General features: G+C 38.9%; 1 protein-coding gene across 4 annotated transcripts in view; it reads right to left on the bottom strand.

Moving 5' to 3' along the window:
* Positions 1-22,914, bottom strand: part of tubgcp3 (tubulin gamma complex component 3) — a 172,319-nt gene that overhangs the window by 92,812 nt on the left and 56,593 nt on the right. For all 4 annotated transcript variants that reach the window (XR_010329237.1, XM_064329869.1, XM_064329870.1 and 1 more), the window contains exons 11-13: positions 22,678-22,844; positions 3,839-3,949; positions 3,433-3,541 (exon numbers count right to left, since the gene is read on the bottom strand). Coding sequence is in view for 3 of the 4 variants with exons in the window: in XM_064329869.1 (XP_064185939.1) it covers positions 3,433-3,541; positions 3,839-3,949; positions 22,678-22,844 (387 nt within the window). In the remaining variant the exon portion in view is untranslated. The remainder of the gene's footprint in view (positions 1-3,432; positions 3,542-3,838; positions 3,950-22,677; positions 22,845-22,914) is intronic.

Consider the following 22,914-nt stretch of genomic DNA (forward strand, 5'->3'; position numbering starts at 1 on the left):
CCGTATTTGCTGTACAGTACACGATGTATGCTTCAGTGTAACCATAGACCGTATAGAAGTGTAACACAGACTTTCAGTCTGCTCACAGCACTGAAAGAATACACACATTGTGAAAATTAGAATGACTGCAGTTGCACTTAGACAAGACAGGTGCAGCAGTTGCGGTAGGCAAGAGATAGACAATTTCTAATAAACAGTTTTATTAAAACATAGTAAGTAGTAAACATATTGTCGGTAATTTATCGAAAACCATGCTGGCTAGCTATATTGTTGTTGTGTTGCGATAAAAATATGACTCCATTTTAAATCACGTCTTAAGTTAGTTAGGTTAGGTTGTACTCTTTTATACGGTCTATGGTTGTACTTTATAGATCCCTGAAAGGAAATCCTGTTGTCATCACGAACGTACAATTACGATGTGAAATAAACAATATAACTTAATAGTAACAAATCTGTTATTTTCAGTAATTTTAAATTGAAATACGATATCAAAGTGACACTAGAAGTAGAAGGGCACAAGCGTGTTCCAGCTGAGCCGTGACGAAATAAGCGTGCGTCGTGAGCACAGTACCGGTATGTGTAGTTCCTAAGCGTACTAAACGTACACAACGTTGTACCTTGTACTTCTCATGGGTCAATCGTGCTGCTGATATTATATTTCATGAGTCATATATGTCATGAGTACCGCATACCAATAGCTAACTGGTTCCCGACTTGTAACTAAAAATATTGCTTATTGAAAATTGCCCCATTCATTTTCCCATTGACAAATTTGCGGGAAAACGAGGGGAGTGGCTTGGTGACGTTTTCACTTACAAGCTCTATGCCCCAGTGCAGTGCACTGTGCTGTAGGAGATGCCGTCTTTCGGATGAGATGTTAAACCGAGGTCCTGACTCACTGTGGTCATTAAAGATCCCATGAAACTTATCGCTAAGAATGGCCTTTACAATCTTTTTCCTGCTATCCATCGATAAGCAAGACTTATTCCTATCAAGGAAGCCAAGCTTTGGTTTAAGCTCTGATGTTAAATGAGTTATGTGAGATTTAAAAGAGAGGTCACTATCCAGCCATACACCTAGATACAGTGTGTAATATATTTAATTATTTATAGATGTATTTATTTTATTTAATTTAGTTCAAAATATTCCTCCATATTAAATAGGGTACCCCCTAAATGGGCAAGGATTGGGCAGATTTGGCATGTGCGCTAAGGGGTTAATGTACGTTGTATTGTTGTCCTGTGAACAACTAGACCTGCGTGTGCTACTTCTGTTTGCAGCTCTTTTGCAGTGATGTGTTGGCTGCGCTGAGCATTTCTCACCAGGTTTCGAGCCATTCTATCGGAAATTTTTCTTGGTCTTCCAGACCTTGCCTTGACTTCAACTGTTCCATTTATGTTCCATTTTCTGATAATGTTTCTAACAGTAGAAATAGGTAGTTTGAAATGTTGAGAGTTTTTTTTATAGCCTTCTCCTTGTTGGTGGAAGTGAACTATCTTGATTCTGCAATCCTTGGACAACTGTTTAGAGGAACCCATGGCTGTTAACACCAGACAGAACAGCCACCACAGTCGGATACTTTAGAAGGCATGGAGTTACTTCAGAATAAATAGTTCAGCCCTGGAATTATATTCACCTGACTCATTGAAGCCCTAATGAGTAAATCACCTGGGTCTGGGCCTTAGTAATTATCTTTTTTAAAAGTAACAAAGAATAATCCAAAGGGTTCCCAAACTTATGCACAGCGTCCTTTTCCTTTTTTTAATCATTTAAAAACAGTAAAAATGGAAATAAAAATCTATCTTGCTTTATATTTTGCAGAAAGGTCTCATGATTAATGTTGTTAGAGTACAGCTTTTGATCAATTAGAGTTTAATTGTAACAGAAATTTAAACCAGGGGTGGCCAAATTTTTGCACCCCACTGTATCTAGGTATATGGCTGGATAGTGACCTCTCTTTTAAATCTCACATAACTCATTTAACATCAAAGCTCAAACCAAAGCTTGGCTTCCTTTATAGGAATAAGTCTTGCTTATCCAAGTCTTGTGGAAAATAACGCGCCGGCCAGTTTAGAGGGAGCGTCACGTGCATATTGTGCCCGACAATAAGCAGCTTATTTTTGTGAATTATAGGCAAATGATATTCGAATATATTCAAACTCTAACTAATTACAAAAGCTAATATTCAAACTCAATTTCATGGCACTTTTGACACCCTTACTGCTTATTGTCAGGCGCAATATGCACGATTTGACCATGGAAACGGCTGTGGTTGTACGTCTGGTCTTCACTTCATTTATGCACGCAAGTTTATTTTATAAATGAGCCCCCTGCAGTTTCTATAGCCTAATTTGCAAATGAATAAAGCACTTTCTCGTGGATGTAATTTGTCACAACTCAGCATGTATTAATCACAATAATAGGGAAATGATTGTTTATAGGAAATCCCTGTTTATTTCTTAACACAAAAACTATTCAAACGGCTAATACCTGTAGCCTAAAACTACATAAATTACTTAACTCGGTTTAGTTTAACTTCTTTCATCATCAAATTTTATCAAAATCTTCAGAACAGAAAGAAAGCATAGCCTGCCATGGGAACATTATTTAGCCTAAATTGTTAGCTGACCAGTAACGTTAGCACAGGAAACGAACTTCGCGTGCATGAACATGATTCTCCGCATGAAATTAAAGCCTGTATATTTATGTTAATTACAAAACGCGGAATCAAAAACGCAGGATCCAAAACTAATATTCAAATGCTCAAATTTAGGTTCGAACTTTAAAAAAAAAAAAAAAAAAAAGATTTTCGAATAGTTTTCGAACTTCTAATATTTTTGACAGCCCTACTGTCCTGCCATGGATACACAACAACTCACCAAGTTTTTTGTACCTGTTCTTTATTATTCCTGTTCTATCATAAGTGTCTCCATTGTTTATAACTCATTCTATTCACTTTTACTTTATGAACTGTATATGCTGTCAATGCTGTGTGTTTGCAGTGCCCCCCCGAAAAAGAGATCTCGGACTCAGTGGGGCCCCCTGCTTAAATAAAGGATAAATAAAAATACATTTTAAAAAATCAGACCATGATTAAACACAGTTTTTCTGGCTGTAGTGCTCTCTACTATTGCTTTGGTGCCTGTTTGCTTTTGGTCTAAACTAAGCAATATAAATTGACTCAAAGTACAATATACCAGGAGGGTAACTGTTGCTCAAATACATTTTTGTGTTTGATATCCATGTCACATTCCTCTCTCAATTTTCATGTGAACAATTTGTTTTTATGAGGGTCAAAATTTCTGACTTGTATAATTAGACAAGTGATTGTTACAATCCAGTACCTGCAGTGTCCCATGTGGATTTATATGGTAATGCAAGTTTGGTAGTGTGCCCGAGATAAACTATTCATATTTATCAGAGAAAATATACCATCTCTAGGTGAGTCCATGGACTTGGATGCAGGTACAATTTTCCCAGGCGAAGTTCGGTCATGGCACACCTGATGCAAGAAGTTGATTGACTTGCCAATAAGCAGAACCTGTTTTGAAGAGAAAGGGGATGCTGTCAACTGTATAGAGGACAATAGAGGACACACACTGCTTATCGACTGAGAATGTTCTCAATACATACAAAAAGACCACAGAGCTGCAATTTTATTGTTTTCCACCCACAATGTTTAGAAACAAGGAATGTAACATTGAGGGTTTGCAACCCTCCCCCTAAAGAGAAGAATCCATCTGTCTACATGAGAATGATAAAACAGATGAGCATATGAGCTGCACGGGATGCTACTGGTGATAATATATGATTGGGATTGGTCATCGCCAGTGATTACCTTGTTGGCCTGGTCCATAGTGATGAAGGACGGGATCATGGATTTCCTCAGTGTGTATTTATCATGCCACAAACGGTCCGTCTTCACTGTGGGGTCAGAGGCCACAAAGAACTACAGGGAGAGGAGAGCCATGTGTTGACAGCATACACATACATAGGAATGTCTGCCAGCTCACACATAGGGACACATATGCCTGCAGGTAAACACATACAAACTCAATTGTACTCAATTGAATGGAACAACAAAAAGACTTGAATCGCAATGGGGAAAATGTGAATATCACATATACCACAGTGGTAATTAACAGGGTACAAGCAGCGGGTGCCAATTACGAATTCTTAAGCTAGCTTAGAGGTCAACAAACAAACAAATGAATGAGAATCCGTCATTGCCAAGCCTGTCACATGCCCACTCATTGGCTGGATGTCACAGTGGGTGGCAGGGAAGTACAATGGGTAAGGAGTTGGTCTTGTAACCTCAAGGTCACAGGTTCAAGTCCCCGCTAGGACGCTGCTGTCGTAACCTTGAGCAAGGTACTTCACCTGCATTGCCTCAGTATTTACCCAGCTCTATAAATGGATGCAATGTAAATGCTATGTACAAAGTTGTGTAAATTGCTCTGGATAAGAGCGTCTTCTAAATGCCTGTAATGTAATGTCGGACATTTATTTTTAAAGATATGACTTTATCAATGGGAAACTGACAGCATGCAAAGTTTCAACTTGAATGATCAAATGAGTGAGGATTAGAGGCATTTTTATTTATTTGTTAGGTGTGAATACTATGGCATTGTTTTAAAATAAGTATCATGAGTAGTATCCGGAGGAGTTTAAGGAATACTGATCTTCAGAAGTACAGAAGAAATGCACAGCACACGGCGCAAATGAAGCAGTAGTACTTACAAATACTACTCGATATCTAGTTTTTAGGTTACCATCTTTAAGAAACAGGCAATGTAAATTTATCTGGCAAGCTTACTCTCCGTGACTACAATAATGTTATCCGTTTCCTCGCTGTCTATCTGTCCCCTCTCCCAGTTCCAAACACCAAAGGAATGCCTCCAGGGCAATTAGGGCCACACACCAGAGGCATCTCAAATGTATACAATGTCTTGGAATGTTCTCCCTTGTAATTTTTATTACTTTATTGCCAGTAGGGGCCAGAGATCTACTAAAGAATGCTGCACAAGAATGTTCCTTGGGATCAGAAATTTGAATGCAATCTGTAATATTTAATTCAAATCACAGAGTGAAAATCTTAATTCTGTATTGCCTGTATAGATTGTTGAGGCCTGGTTATTGGAATCTACATTTTTAAAGTTTTCTAGTTAAAAGCAGAAAATAACGTGGTACAGTGGATTTATGGAAACATGTCACATGGAAATTATTTTACCTGGAGATGAAGAGTACAACTGGCTGTCTTTGACAATTTTGTCAACAAATTCAGAAATAGCCGTAGACCTCTCTTTAAAAAAAAAAGATATGCACCAGCTGGCTGGATTGCCTCCTAACATTCATGTTTGGTGTCCTTATGGTGAGCTTAAAACCAGGAATTTTTGGATAATAATATCATAATACTAACATATGCTTATCCCTGCTTTCAACCACAAAAGGCAACTTTAATACATGAATTTGTCAGCTTTCAGATAAGACAGTCTGATGCTTCTCCCCCTTCATAAAACAACTTAAAATGTGCACTTTTCTTTACTCAGTTGAGAGTCTTGGGTACTTAAATTGAGCCAGTTAACATCTGTGTAATGGAGTTTTGGGGCCTGGTATCTGTTGGTGCCATCAGAGGGATCTGAACCTTTTATCTGGACCTGCTTTTTGGTGTTTGGTGCGGGGAGAATCTGACATCTTTGTCTTACAGCTCATCCAACATTTTCACATTTTCATCCCTGACTATTCAGCCATCTTTCGGTTTTTGAACTCTGATTTTGGTACTCCTGGGAAAAATGAGCTGTGTTTTGGCATTTTCCTTCATCCATTCCTTTTGTGACTGTAACCTGTCCATGTGTGTAGCATTCATTATTTAAGGCAACCGACTTTCTTCTTTAGATTAGACATCAAATTTTTTGTTTTGATTGTAATTAAATACATTTCTTAATTTTAATCTGTAAGTAGTACGTTTTCATAAAGTTTGATTTAACAGGTTGCTCTGCCTATGAACAAACTCTGAGATTTAATTGAGAATACCTGAAGAAAAAAATGTTTTAAACATACAAAAATGTGAAGTTACTCACACAAAGCACTGTCTATACGTCAATAATTCAAACTGGCAACATCACAGTCCTGCAGATTCCTTCTGTACAACATCAGGAGGATTCGACCATACCTAACTATGCACTCCACCCAGCTGCTTGTCCAGGCTATGGTGACCTCCCGCCTTGATTACTGCAACTCTCTTCTTGCAAGCCTGCCAGCTTGTGCTATACAAGCACTACAGATGATTCAAAATACCGCTGCCCGACTCATCTTCAACCATCCCAAATTCTCCCACGTCACTCCTCTGCTGTGGCTACTGGTCGCTGCCAGGATCAGGTTCAAGTCCTGACCCACGCCTACACTACAGCCAACAGGACGGCCCCTATCTACTTGCAGGACATGATTTGATTCTATACGCCTGCTCGACCACTCCGCTCTGCAGCAGCAAGGCGCCTTGCACCCCCTCCCAGGGATCACAGAGCTTCTCCACCTGACTTATGTGCCGGCAAATAAGTCAGAGGTGGTCCAGCACTAGCTTTTGGTTGCTAGCATACTGTATAAGAGTCCTGTCTTGCGTATTTGAGGTTAATATGAGAAAGGGTGGTCACTATCAGCATGTCTAAGAATCCGTACATATTCACTGTTGTAACCCAAGTCGCAGGACGCAAAATAGCCGTTAGGAAAGCAGCTTGAAATTATGAAGCAACGTCTGTGCCACTGGCTTTAACGGGTTGCGATGAGATAATTCCGAGCGTGTTGCTTGTCTTAAAGTTGAAAGGCTGTATTAATATAACTAAATTTATATGTATGAAGTTAGTTTTTGACATTTAGACAGTTTATTATGTGTATTTTACAGGACTTACATTTTAATAGGTAACCATGTGCAGTTCTCTCTGATAAATACGAAGTAAATACACTAACGGTTAAGGTGGTCGATACACGTCCCCCCCTCGGGTGGTCGATAATAGGTGCTCTCACTCTAATTAGCTAGCCAGCTAGCTGCTAATGTTAATGTTAAAAGCTATGTTGCTTCACGTTGAGCTGTAACGTTTTCTATTTTGAAATACATTTTCTCTTTATAAATGAATTGTTAATGGCATTGAACATACAGAGTAGCAAATAATAACCTATTATTTACAACAATCCTGTTCACATTCCAAATGTGCCAGCAATACCCAAAAAGGAAGACCCTTTCAGATGGTGGAGGGAAAATGAGAGACGTTTTCCCACACTATCAAAGCTGGCAAGATCTTTTCTGTGCATTTCTGCAACTTCCACCCCGTCAGAACGCATCTTCTCTGCAGCAGGGAATATCTTCTCTGCAGCAGGAAATATCTGCTCTCAGAAGACAGCAAGTCTCTCACGAGACCACGTGGAGATGCTGACTTTCCTCCATTTCAATACAAAATTGTGACTGAGATGTAGCCTAATGTAGGCCACAGAATGCACAAAGCACAGAATGCACTTTTCTTTCCTCGCCCTCTTGTTGATTTCTTTTAAATTTATATGGATTGTTTGATTTATTTGATTAAGGGAAAACTGCTGTAGTTTTGTTATTTTATTGCTGCTACTTTGCTTATCTTTGGTTTTAAATTTTGACAGAAAAAATGGATATTGGAATTTTTATTTATCTTTTGTATCAGCAGGAAAGTTCATTAAAAGACGTATTTTTGAATGAAGTATTCACCTTTATTGTCTTTAGTTAGCACTGTTAGTTAGCACATGCCTAAAACAATCTCAAGCTAAATTTAAAAGCTGATAGCTAAATAAGAGCCATTGAGTAACTGTGCGATTCATAATCCGAATAGTCGATTATTCGTTTCAATAATCGATAGATTATTCGACTATTAAAATATTCGTTAGTTGCAGCCCTACTCATGTTACATGTACCCCCATTCCAGCACTTTTTGTAATTTGTATTTGTCCTTATGTTGTAGCTTGTTCTTCTCCCTAGTTTGGCTTGGCATAAGTTAGGTCAGAATAGTGTTCACTGTGTGAACTGAACTGTATTCTTGGCTAGAAATAGCTGTATGAAATGAGTATTGTACCTTATGGAACCTGTGTTTTGTAGTTGTCCAATGACCATGATATGCACTTTTGTACATCGCTTTGGATAAAAGCGTCTGCTAAATAAATGTAATGCAATGTAATGACTAAATCTAGGCCTGCTGGTAAAAGTATCGATATCAAAATTAGGCCAAGTTACAAGCAAAAACAGTGGCTATCACACAAATTAAACAAGCAGTGTCCAAATCATTGTTTGTGAATTCTGTCTGTTGATATGAGGTCAGAAGGTACAAAAATTATGTTTAAAATATGTTTTTAAGGGCTGAGAGTCTATGGTCATTGTGGTTATTTCTGCAGGAAACCCTGAAAAGTGCCAAACTCTCACTCAGTGTTGTATAGGTATGGGGCATGCTGCCCCACCAAGGCGTGACTTGGCAGGATGGCATACCTGCCATCCAAGTCTTTAATAATAATTGGAGATCACGTGGCCCACAAGCGCAATGGTTGCGGGAAACTAGAGCTCTGCCATTCCCCTCCAATTTTCACATTAAAACCAGGTTTATTTTATTTTACTCAAAACAGTTGAAAAGATTACATTAGTCGTCTGGTAAAATTCTTGGGAGCAGGAAAACTCAAAACTCGCCGTCTCCTTCACCATCAGGAAAGAAACCGAAGCTAGCTAACACTAGCTCCGAAAATAACATGGAGGACGTCATGACAAGTTTTGCAGAGGCAACAGAACGTTCTAGAATCTGTCGTCCACAACGCGGTAAGAGGGGCCCTGGCTGAAATCAACGACGTACTACGGCACATTCGGGCAGAACTTGAAACTCAAGGCAACACTGTACGTGACCCAGGGAGAAACTCAAGAAATGAAAAAATCAGTTAACTCCTGCATCTATGACTAACTCAAACTTCAAGAAAAAGTCGCTGAGATGGAGGATAGGTCCCGATGCAACAATGTATGTATCGTATCAATCGAGATCGATAGAGCTTACAGAATATATGGCAGGTAACACGCGCACCATGATTTTCAGATGCTTGAGGTACGAAGATCGCCAAGCAATCCTTAAGGGAGCCTGAGAAACAGAGACGGGACTATCCAGGACACTGGTAGACAGCTACGCTTCAAAGCAGACTACAGTTCATTCACCATCCAGCGACGCCAGGCTTTCATAGACGCACAGAGAGAGCTTTATGCCAAGGGAATCCAAAATTTGCTCATCTATCCTGCCATTCTATGAGTGCACCACAACGGAAAGCCGAGGATTTTTGCCATCAGCTGGGTAACTCAAGCATCAAGGCCCCCAGACGCCGACTTGACTTTCCTCACACGGAGCCTGCACCGCAGCAACAGCCCATGGACACCTAACTAAGATGTACCCACGTCTCATCACTACACAAATGGCAGACTCTTTAAGTTCCTATAGTTGGACTCGTGCTCAGTGACTGTTTCTGTTCAGACAATTTTGTTTTGCAGGGCCCATGGATATCTATACAGCCTGTACTGGTAACGTAATATCTTTTGCTTATTTTCCCTTTCATGGAACCAGGTGAGTTTTATTTAATTTGATTGCAACGTTTGAGCTGCCATCCAGTCTGATGAGACTTCACATAACGTGAAATGTATAGAACCTGGTTAAAGACTTTTGCCTCTGTTTAATCAGATAACTGTTGTTACTATAACGTGATTATTGAAGTTATTTATTTATGTCTCTGTAATATTTTGAGGATATAGTCATTTTTTGTTTTATGTGTTTATTTGACTCTGCCGGTTTGTAGTAGGCTAAACTAACGCATATAGATGGTGAGCCTGAGTCATATTTAGGAAACCTGTTTTATGTTGGGGGGGGCGTTCCAACTTTCACTACAGCTGCATTGGAGACACTGGATTGTATAATTTGAAGAAAATCCTTCTCGAAATCGACTCGCTGTTACAATCTTTCTGATTATCACTGGTGCTAAACTTTGTGGTAGTACCATAGACTTTACTACATTAATACATGGATGTGGGTGTCAGCCTTCAGACACTTTCATAGAATGTCATTCCCAATTGCGGTGTACCTTGTCTGGAACGTCTCAAAAATTTTGAAAAGGGAGGGGGGGAGAGTTGTAGTATCAGCGCGAGCTGCGTATGGTGTTGTCACGTATCCTGAAAACAAGGGATGGGTTCTGCGGTCTCAAAGTTATGGAGGGGGGGGTTTATTTGTTTTATATTTTTATCACACCTTACTTTATTCACAACACTCTTGTAACATAATGGTTGTTCTAGTAAATGTGGTAATGGTTCCAGCTTAAGTATACATCTACAGTTTGATAATGGTTAAGCTCTCTGTTCTATCTGTTAACATTAGAGGGCTTAATGGACCAAACAAGAGAACCAAATTCCTGGACTATTTACATAAAAAAAAATATTGATATTGCTCTCATACAAGAATCACACTCACGCAAATAGATGTCCAACACTTGCAGAATAAATATTATAGGATTGCTTCTTCCTCAAGTGATAACACTAAAACGAAAGGTTCTATTATTTTAATATCCCGTAAATGCTCTTACACAATTGATAAAATCAGTAAAGATCAAACAGGGAGACCATCCTATATATGTGTCACTACTGGAAGCAGGAAAATTTCCTTTGTCTCTGTTTATGCACCAGCTGTATGTGATCCAAAATTTTTCCCTCATCTAACCAGTGAACTCTTAACACTTACACAATACTCCTTTGTCATTGGTGGGGATATGAATTCAGTTTTTGACCTGAACCTAGACAGATGCAGGGGTAGTTACACTAATGTGCAAAAACAGGCATCAGACATGTTCAGAACTTTTGTGGAAACATTCAATCTTACCGATATCTGGCATTTGCATAATCCCACAAATAGGGATTACGACTTCTCAACACGTCATCATACACACTCCAGAATTGACTACTTTTTGTGCTTTAGTGAGGTCAGTACTCTGTTCAAATCAATTACATTGGAACCAGCTACTCTATCAGATAATAATTTGCTTATAACTGTTCTCGAGTGTAGTCCAATGGGTGAAAAATCTAAATGATGGAAATTTAACACATCTATTCTTCAGAATGTAGAATTTAGAATTAGAATTCAGATTTTAGAGCTAAACTCACAGACTTTGTATCTATCAATACTGGTTCAGTTACTGACCCCTCTTTTGTTTGGCAAGAAACCAAAGGCTTTATCAGGGACTTCACATCCTCATTTGCCTCTCATTTGAAGAAATCTAGGGAGGGAAGAATTAATGATCTAGAAAAACAATGTTTATCTTTAGAGCAAGCGCTTAAAACCTCTTTTTCTAAATCTACTCAAAACCTTTTAATGACAAATAGAATCGAATTGAATGACCTGTTGAGAAGAAGAGCTGAATTTATAATGCATCGAGTTCAATCTTTCTTTTCTGAGCTATACAAATCAAACTCCAATTTAGATATAACCAAATGTAACAACTTTTTACAGAATCTGAACCTGCCCAACCTTGATAACAGCGAAGCGGAAGAAATCGGCCAACCAATCTCGCTTGAGGAACTTAAATTAGCATTAAAAGGGGTCAAAAAGGGCAAAACACCCAGGGTGGATGGAATCCTTGTGGAACTCCTGCTACAGTACTTCGATATTCTAGGGCCCATACTTCTACAAACTATACTCTCAGCAGTGGAGAAGGGGAGTTTTCATCATCAACTCAACACTGCCTTAATTTCTCTAGTGCCTAAAAAGGGAAAGGACCACTCTGATTGCTCTAATCATTGTCCAATTAGTCTTCTTGGCAATGACATAAAACTGTACGCCAAAGTCCTAGCTATGCGTTTGGAGCGCTTCATTGGGAAACTAGTTCATCCTGATCAATCAGGTTTTATTCCAAAACGATTAGCAGCAGATAATGTACGCAGGCTGTTGCATGTCATACATGAGACCTAAACCTCGCAAACACGTGCTGCTGTCCTATCAGTCGACGCGGAAAAGGCGTTTGATAGGTTAGAGTGGGACTACCTTTGGCAGGTATTGGATAGTAATTTTTGGCCTTGATAGTTATTTTATTAATATGGTTTGTGTTTTATATGCAAATCCCACTGCAATGGTTTCAACCAATGGACTACACTCTAAGCCGTTCACCATTGAGCGAGGTTCGAGGCAGGGATGCCCGCTATCACCCATGCTTTTTGCCATCTCACTTGAGCCACTGGCCCAAACAATAAGGCAAAATGAAATATGTGCGATTAAAATTAAGTCATGTGATCACTCAATCTCGCTGTATGCAGATGACATCCTGCTTTACATTTCTGCCCTTGAAAAATCCATGCCAGCTATTCTGAAAGTCTTCAGCGAATTTGGCAGTTTGTCTGGTTATAAAATAAACTGGAACAAATCTAATTTGCTTTTACTAAACAATAAAAAAAAAAATCTATCAGTGTGAAGTACAATATCAGTTCAAACACAACGTATCTGGGGATTAACATACACACCTCATTACACAATGTTGTTAAAGACAACTATGAAAGAACACTAAAAAATGTCCAACAAGATCTTGAAAGATGGTCTTCTCTCCCAGCATCATTGCAATCCAGGATTGCTGCCATTAAAATGAATGTTTTGCCCCAAATTATCTTCCTTAGCACAATGATACCCCTGCCTCCACCAATGACTTTTTGGACTAGGCTTGACTCTATTATTCATAAATATATCTGGAATAGTAAGCAGCCAAGGTTGAAATTTAGTACTCTGCAATGCACTAAATGTAATGGAGGTCTTGCATTACCTAATTTTAAAATGTACCATATGGCCTTCCAATTATGCTGCATTAAAGTGTGGATGGACCCTGCATCTACAGTTCCATGGAGAGAAACAGAACAGAAATTAATTGGAGCACAAAGATTACAAGATATTGTATTCTCAGGTCTAAATCTAAATAAGTGCATGCTAATCTTTGGCCCCATCATAACCAATACGCCGTCTAACTTTAGATGTGTGGAAAAACACTTACACTATAATAATAAGTGGCATACACACATTCCACTCTGGAACAATAGGCACATACTATCTGGAAACAAACCGTTTGTAGGTGTGGAATGGATGGACAATGGTATACTCTTGATCATATATATAATGTAAATGGTATGTTAAGATTCCAGGACTTGTGTTCTCAATTTGATGTGTCAAGATACTTTTTTTTTGTATTTACGTTTATGTTCTGCCCTTAAAAGCTATGGAGTTCCATGGGGTAAAGGTCTTGAGGCATGCCCATTCATTGATTGGATCTCTAACCCCCCCGAGAGGCCTAGTATCTGCAATTTATTCTTATCTAACAGATGCGTCTACTGGAGAACTGCCGATAGTAAAACAATGGGAAAGAGATTTGACTTCAGGGGAAACTACAATTGATTGGGATGCAGTGTGGGCAGAGGTGGGTAACCCGGCTTCAAAGAGTAGAAGTACCAACCATGTATTTCTCCACCGACATGCACTAAACCAACTGATTCTAATTAGCACAACTCTTCAGCCAGGTAGGAGAACTAATTAGTGTAATCAGCTGGTTTAGTGCATGCTGGTGGAGCAAATACATGGTTAGTACTTCTACTCTTTGAAGCCGGGTTACCCACCTCTGAGTGTGGGACAATATATTTAACTCCTCAAAAAACCCGAATCATCAATTGATCCATTTTAATATGTCACAGGACATACTGGACACCTCAGAAAAAAATGTCTTACTAAAATTATTCCTAATCCATATTGTAGTTTCTGTCTCCCACAGCAGATAGGAACTTTTCTACACATGGTCTGGGAATGTGAAAAAGTACACAAATTTATATACCTGGACTAACTAACTATCACCACTCTGCGGATCATTTCTATCACTTTAATTCCCCTCTCTCATGCTACACATGTACCTCCTGTGCCACTCAGACCTCCATCCAGGACTTATTGTGCCTTGTATCGTTGTCTTGATGTTGTAGCTGGTAATGACTCCTAGGTTAGGTTAGGTCAAAGTAATGTTCACTCTGTGAACTGGACTTAATGTGTTCATGGCTCTGAATAACAAAATGAGCATTGTCCCTTATCGGATCTGCGTTTTGTAGTTTTTCCAATGACCTTTGCTATACACTTATTGTACATTGCTTTGGATAAAAGTGTCTGCCAAATAAATGTAATGTAATGTAGAATGATGGAAGCTGTCCTTATGAGGAAAAGTTACACTCTGCTGCCCCCTACTGTCAGAGCCCCGCAAGCATTTCCCTCTGGCCGGCAGCAAATGCATCAACCGAAACTCTGAACTACTGTATCACAGAAATACTTCTACAAAAGTCCAATAATAGTTTGCTAAATTACTAATTTCGTAATAATATGGTGCTCTTTATCATTATTAAGTATTTGTTGATAAACAAAGCTTTGATCAACAATTGATAAGACATGCGTAAAGGGAGAATTACGATAGGTAGATCATAGAGAGGGTCCATTTTTTTTTTCAGGTAGTAGATTGCTTTTAGGTCCATTACTCAGAACTGGAATGTCAAAATGAGATAATTTTTTCAGTGTTTGTAAGGTAATAAGTTGCTCTTTTCCAAAAAAAACTTTTAGTTTGAAATTCAATTTGCATACAAAGAAATGCTCGTTTTAAAATGCTCCTGAAAATGCTTTCAATTCATAATGAATAATGACTTTCGCTAGCCTGTATACAAAACCAGATCGATTGCTTTAAGATCAAAAGGAGATTTTAGCGATATCAATACCATCCCTGTCCTTGTTGTTTGACTTGTTGTGGACAGTTATTGGTTTATAAAATACCATAATCATCAACCTGGGGTGTCAATTTCAGCCCTCTTTTGGGGAAAGGGACTGCCTTGTTACTGCCTTGTCTTTTTTTATCTCTAGTGGTTTTACCGATCAAGACAGGGTTATGCATCAAAGTGCAAAAAGTCTAACATCGGTGTAGGTGTTACAGCAGTGCATCTTGAATAAGTGACTGATAAAAGCAAAAATAAGAGGTAATTAAAATTATTGAAAACACAGATGAGCTCTTTAGTATTTTTGTTAGCAAGGTAATATAGCCAGCGGATTGTTCATTGGACGGTTTATAACTTACAATGATACTAAACGTGCGCGCAGACATTAAATACAGTGCAGCCACAACAGTCTCGGTGGTTGATTTAATAGACATCCTTGTAGTCAAATATTTCTGAGTAACACATACGGTGGCTCTGAAGTGCAAAACACAAAAACAAAAAAAACGCAAAAACAAAACTTTCAGCCCTGGAGTGCAAATGCAACATACAAAAACAAAAATGAACGGCCCTGAGGTGCAAAACACAAACATACAAAAACTAGCAGCCCTGAGGTGCAGATGCAACATGCAAAAACAAAAACTAGTAGCCCCGAAGTGCACTGTTGCACTTCGGGGCTACTAATTTTTGTTTTTGTATGTTTGTGTTTTGCACCTCAGGGCTGCACGTTTTTGTTTTTGTATGTTGCATCTGCACCTCAGGACCACTCCTTTTTGTTTTTGTATGTTGCTTCTGCACCTCAGGGCCAATAGTTTTTGTTTTTGCGTTTTTTTTTGTTTTTGTGTTTTGCATTTCAGGGCTGCACGTTTTTGTTTTTGTATGTTGCATCTGCACCTCAGGACCACTCCCGAAAGTTTTTGTTTTTGCGTTTTGCACTTCAGAGCCACCGTACATAAGGCTACATCACCTCCATTGCCAATTTTATCAGGAGGGATAATATCAATGATAAATTTGTAAAAAAATAAAATAAAATAAAAAATTTAAAACTATCCAGAATAGGTCATAACCAAGTCTTGGATAAGGTGAGGACATCAATACTGGTCTGTGTTAAAAACTTTTTAACATAACATAATGACGAGAACAGGCCATTCAGCCCAACAATGCTCGCCATTTTCGCCATTTAATTGGATCGAGTTTAGAAACCGATTACAAATGTTAAGATGACATATTTTAATACCTTTACATTTAGTCAATTGAGTCAAATTAGAGGGAATCGCCATTGTTCTATGTCCAGCCCCATTTCCACAGGACAATTTACAATATCAACTTAGATTATATTCTTAACTTAGGTAGGAAAAAAAGAGCTACAAATGCAATTATCTTGTTGAAAATTTAAGAATGAAGTTGTTCTTCAGTGTGAAATAAAACACTAACGCATATGTAACGGGTAAAACTATACATGTCCTGGATCATAAACTTGTTGACCACAAGAGTGCAAAATGTGAGGGTGATATTCAGAATTACTAAAGATCAATGAAGGAAAAAGTAAGAAGTATACCCTGGTGTCCCCATGTATCTCCAAATCTAAACAAAATGTCTAAATTGAGCTTTGCTGTAAATAATAACAATCATACACTTAACTACACATATGCAGTTTTGGCACGTGAAACTTTTGCATAATTTTCACGTGGGAATTACTATCTTTTCATCAGTATAGGGGTCTAAGACATCTAGTTGTCCAAAAACCTATCCAAAACCTCTGTAAAAAAAATTGTCCATTATAAAGCATATGAATTTGTCCCTTACGATGTTTTAAGACGAAACATTTATTTTTGGCTATGTTCAGGCTTAAGGGTAAATCCATGCATTGAACAATACAAGACTTAGCCACTTATGAACGCTTACACTATGGTATGTAAAATCGCCACACTAGAGAATAGCGCAAACCTCTTGAAAAACACCAAATTTCATTGTGAGTGATATGAATTCCAACAAAGCAGGTCACTATGAGCCGCTGACACTGCCCAGTGTAAAGTTACCTCAGTTCTGCTTTCAACATCATTGATCAATCCACGTTAATAAATAGACTAAAACAATGGATCTCAGGGACTGCACTTGAGTGGCTCACATCCAACTTTTCAGTGTCAACTGGAAATCTTTCTTCAAAAGCTGTTAGACTTGTGGACTGCCTCAAGGCTCTATTCTGGGGCCAATTTTGTTCTCTATTTACGTAACATTTTGGAAACGTCATTCCTCGACTTGACATTTCTTTTCATGGTTATGCTGATGATACTGTAGGGACAACGGTACTGCATTTCCCTACATTCCACAAGAACGCAGCTCCCACCTCACTTCTCTTATCACAGCCGCTCATGGCACGGTGCCACTAAACGAGACCCAACATTTAAAGTTAGAAGCTGCTTAAACACAAACACTTTCTTTAAGTGGAGTGTAAAGACGACCAGAAATCACTTCATGAACTCAAGTTAACCATCCCAGGACAAAGAACAGACACAAGCGACCCAGTGGAGAACCTGTACAATGCATCACCTCCTGGTCCCTTTGTTCCACGCTGCCAACACGGCGTGAGCCTTCGTTTCCAAGGAACAAACTTCTCCAACCAGAAAAAGGGACATGTTCAGTTGACTGACTGGATGAGACATTGCCCTGCATATGGCAAAGAACTCCAGCTTCCCTCTGCACTGGAAACCTCGACAGCTACCACTCCCCAAATGCGTTCTCCCAAAGGCCTCACAGTGACTACTGAAGGCTGCTACCCAAGTTGACTAACATCCCAGGCAATAGCTATACAGCTATCTCAGTCTTAACTGAGTTTAATGTTCAATATGTTTCCATTCATCTTTTCTGTTTTTCTGATCATTTGAATGAGTTTTTCGTTGTGTAAGAGTGTTACAGTGATTACGTGTTTTTAAAAGCCAACCCGAAAGTTCCGTCTGCCACGGGTTTCCTCAGCAGATTTCCAATGCTTTTTTCCCCAGAGAGATTTCAATTTCGTTTTCTGCTAAAAAAATAAGGTCTAGCGAAAGCCAAAGAGAGTTTCACTGTTTGTTCTATGAGATAAATTACACCCATTCTCAATGGTGAATTTCGAAGCCCTTACTTATATAAAAGTAAGTTGCTAACAAATTGCTATATTGAAACTACAATGGTTGTCATGAGCAAGCAGGCTCGTATAGAAACTTGGATGGATGAATCCCTATGGGGAAAAAAGCATTTGAATCTGACGAGGGAACCCATGGCTCAAAAATGAAAACTTCTGGGGTTTAGGACTAGAAACTGTAACACTATGATGTGCATTGATTCACCTACAGCCACATAGTGCAACCACATGCAAGATCTCTTTTCTTCCAGAAACACATGAGCTAAACGCCTAGTTACACGTAGGCCTATAGCTCATGATTTAACATGTTGTGTCCAACATGTTCATTTGCCTCTCCTTTGTCCAGAGACGAAGGGCACATGTGCATGCGCACGCACACACACAATTTAGAGTTAAAATCCCTTTTCCTAATTTCCATTTACGTCCCCTCGTTTCCACTAACAACACTCAATTTGAACAATCTTTTCGAGTTCAACTTGTTGATCCCCTTTATGAATTTAAAAGCCTCAATCAATCACCCGAGTCTCCTTTTACTAAGTTGGAAGTGATTAACCATCTTATGTCTTTCCTCATAGCTTTAATCTTTCATACCAGGAATCAATTTGGTTGCTCTTCGAACCTTTTCCAGATCCTCAATATTTTTCTTGTAGTACAGTCCCCAGAACTATACACAATCCTCCAAGTGTGGTCTGTCTAACAAATGTGTAAGTATAACTTCCTTGGATTTATAATCAATACTTTTGGCTATATATCCCAGGATCCTGTTGGCATCTTTTGCTACTACAGCACAGTGCATAGAATCTGAAAGGCTTTGATCAAGCATTACTCCCAATTCTTTTTCAAATTGAGCACATTCCAATTTTGTTAGCACTCCCATAAAGTAATCCTGATAATGTTTTCATTTCCCCCATGCAGAACTTTACATGTCTATACTGAATTTGTCTATACTGAATTTCACTATACAGATTTGCAGATATACAGATTTCACTATGCAAATTTGACTAATGTACTTTCTATGTCCCTGTCAAGGTCATTGATATAAATGAGGAAGAGCAGTGGTCCCAGCACCGATCCTTGTGGGACTCCACTGCCTCCACACAGTTCCCTGCTCTGATGATATCCCTCCTACAACTACTCTGTGTTCTACACAAGCGGCCAAAACCAGGCTTCGTTTTTGAAGCTCACTTCCGGGTCTTGTCGAGAGACATTGCCCAATACCGCAACTGCGGTTGGCTCCAGTATTCCATTTCCATATCCTGTTTCCATGCAAGTCTATGGTACAAATGTGGTCAAAATACAAATTCAAATAAATTTTCCCACAAGAACATATAAACACAATATGTGCATTTTCTTCAGCTTATGTCCGTCCATGGGCGAAATTCATGAATTATTGTGTCATTTGGGTAATGTTTCTGTGGACCAATGAGGTACAGTTTGCGTCACTTCCTGATCACTGCGTGTTCCACAGGTGGTACGGCATGACATTTTTAAGCACAGCTTCATCGCCTAACGTTACTTTACCTCACCCTAACATGTTCGGGTTTCACCTACTTTAGCTAACCTAGTTAGTGCGCACGGATCACACACTTTAGTTAACCTAGTTAGCATGTATGGATGCTATCTTGCACGCATCAGTAGGAGCTAAGGACACACAGCTACAACCACCGATACAGATGTATGGACACGGAGACCGTGGTGAAGTTGGTTTCAAGTTGGATATTCCAGTAAGATATTCAATTTCGCTGACTCTAACAGCCAATTTCCCTGACTCTACCCTACTTCAACTCAGGGTTTAGAGCCGCAATGCAACGATCTTCATAACCGGCCGCTCAGTCAATGCAAATGGTTTAGGGACCGTCAGCAAATTACAGATTACAAATGTCAAAAGTCAATACCTCTTCAACCACATGAACTATAAACGTCAAAACAATTTTAAACTGCAACATGTGCAGGAATGTTGCACAGCCATTGGTTTATTCATATCAGTGTTTGAATATTTTAAACAAATTTAGTTTGAGATTTTAACTTACAATTTCAATAGCTCCTAGACAAAAGGATCTAGAAACTTCAAACCACTTTTTAATTGTTCACAAACAATGTACACAGGTTGCACAGCCTTTGCTTTGTCCATTTTCATCTCATGCAATTTTATATGAATATTTCAAAGTTAGGAATTTCAATAGCTTTTTGGTCACATGACCTAGACACCCCAAATTACTACTGGATTGCTCACAGAATACTGACACGTTGCACAGCCCTTGGTTTTATGAAAAACTGGAATAACACACTTGACTAAAATGTATATACATTTCTGAACTATAAAGTTCGTCAACAGACAAAACACCTCTTGTAAAAAGGTTTGGGAATTTTTTTTAAACACACAGCAGACAAACAGCAGATAGACACAACATCAACAGAGGAACCAGCACATCACACTGGTTGTGGAAATCCTTTGGTTTTCTGAAAAATAGATGAAAATGTTTTATGTAAAAAAAAAAGTGTATCAACATTTTTGATTTTCAAAGTCTGACAATTTTCTGGTCTGTGTGACAGTTGTCCAAAGGAAAATATAGGATTTTATTTGTTTAAAAAAAAAATTAAATGTTTTTTATTGACTTAGTTACAAATGGGCATCAGCAACAGAGACAACACTTTCATCTTCCTCTCTTCACCTTGTTGAGGAGTGGTGTACTCATGCCTAGGCATAATTGATGGAGCCATCTTTTACAAGAGTCACACTGAATCTAAAAGTTAATTAACAAACAATAATTATCATGCTGATATTATTGTAAATACAGGTGTATTTATTACACTAATTATAAACTCAAAAAGGCTATCTAACCTGCGCTTGTTCAAATAACAAAATCTGCGTATTCCAGATCTTTGCCATGAACATTTTCAGAGATTACCAATAATAACGTTGATACATTTAAGGGATTTTCTGCCTGCTCATTTTTAAGCTCAGCATCCGTTACTGGGGCACACGTCGGTTTTCTTTCACATAAAAAAAACTAATACTTTGCTGTAAACTGTGCGTACAGACAAATTCACAATTAGGATGTTGGCTCTTCTCCTTTGCTCTTAATGGTCTACAAGAAAATGCAAATAATTTGAAATTCAAGCCTGCAAAATCATGATTAAAATACTTGGTAGATTTGTTAATCACCGCTGACGATGTTAATTTCTACTTGGTTAACGTGACTTGCGAAAGGTTAGCTAGTGTCTCCCAGCGAGTGAACACCACAAACGGTGGTGGTGTAACAGTTATTGGCTCATTAGACTAACTGACTGGGGCGAAAACCTTCGGTGAGAACTTGCTAGGAGAACAGCAGTTCTATGGGACATTTATCGCTAATGCATGAGCTAACCATGGCTAGCCTACCTAGCTCTGTCAAGCTGGTATGCTAGCTAAGCATACTCACTGATGTTTAGCTAAGAAACATAAATTGAAGATAACTGAACATAATTAAATTGTTAATTTCATACATATGACGCAATGAAATAACAGTAGAGTCACGGATGGAAATTAAACTCCATAAACATTTGATAATATATTATAAAACATAACGGCAGACAGCCAGATTACCTCAAGTTCGTTCAGCAATCACTTTAGGGTGATGGATAAGTGAAGTAAGCTTGCAGGTTAATGGCTTTTCCACTCCGGACTGTCAATCACTTCCTAGGCTTCAATACGTTTTTTCCAGACCCACAGAGAGTCAATCGGTGACGTCACAGTGGCTTTGTCCATATTCTTAAAGAGTCTATGGTTCTACCCTGTAGCCAGTTCCAAATCCACTCTGAAACACCTCCTCTAATTCCTATTGTCTTCATTTTGCTAACAAGCCTCCCATGTGGTACGTTATCAAATGCCTTTTGGAAATCTACAAAATATCATAAGCCTCATTATAACCAAAAGACTTGTTAGCTTCTTCAAAGAATACCAGCAGGTTTGTCAGGCATGACCTTCCCTTGCAAAAACCATGCAGACTATCCCTTAGGATGTTGTTATTTTCAAGAAACACTTCTAACTTGTCTCTAATGATAGCATCCAGTATTTCACATGTGATGCAAGTTAAATTGACAGGCCTGTAGTTTCCTGGATCAGTGTGGTTCCCTTTCTTATATATTGGTATTGTATTACCTTGCTTCCCAGGCCTCAAGTATTTCTCCAGTTTCTAAAAACTGTCTAAAACTGTCTAAAACCTATGTCTAGAATAACTTACTGCCGAGATGGAAACACAGACACCACAACTTAAAAATGCGCAGGTGCCTCCGGACAGCTAGCAGCAGAAACCAGAAAGGAAAATAAATAAATAAAAAGGCACTTTTAACTATCTAATGTTAATCGTTGAATAAATAACACGTAAAATAACTACCTGGTGTGGATCACTCAGGTTACAACCAACGGACTTAACTACCTTTTATTAAATATCAATGACTGAAGGAACCCTTGCACTAGGAAATATTTTACTCATATCTCCGAACAAAATACAACCAAAATGTACCCAGAATCAGATTATAATAAACAGCTAATGTTAGTGCGTAACAATAAAGGCAAACACGGGAAATAGCATGTCCCGATTGGCCAGAACAGATTATGTTTATTTCTGATCAAATTTCTCCTCCAGTTCTGACTGGATGGAACAGAGCACATTTATCTTTGATTGGACAGAGCAGATGTGTTCATTTATGACTGGAGGACTGTCTGTTTATCTGCAATTGGACTAATCAGTGTTCATTTCAGAGGACCTGTTCCTGACTGGGCACTCACCTCATGGTAAGTGTCCTCCAGCTCACCATCATAGATCCAGCGATACAGGAAGTTGAGGATGGGGTGGGACACCAGGCCCAGGATGTGCTGCACCAGCGCCCGCATATAGGGGTCCCCCGTTTTCCCATAAGCATGCACGGCTGAGGCCAGCTCACCTCCTTTCCGCCCTGTGAGAGAGACAAGCAGCCACACACTGAGACATCCCAAAACATCTTTCCACTTGAACAGAAAGAAGGG

Source organism: Anguilla rostrata, chromosome 3 (genome assembly GCF_018555375.3).
Source record: "Anguilla rostrata isolate EN2019 chromosome 3, ASM1855537v3, whole genome shotgun sequence".
NCBI lineage: Eukaryota > Metazoa > Chordata > Actinopteri > Anguilliformes > Anguillidae > Anguilla > Anguilla rostrata.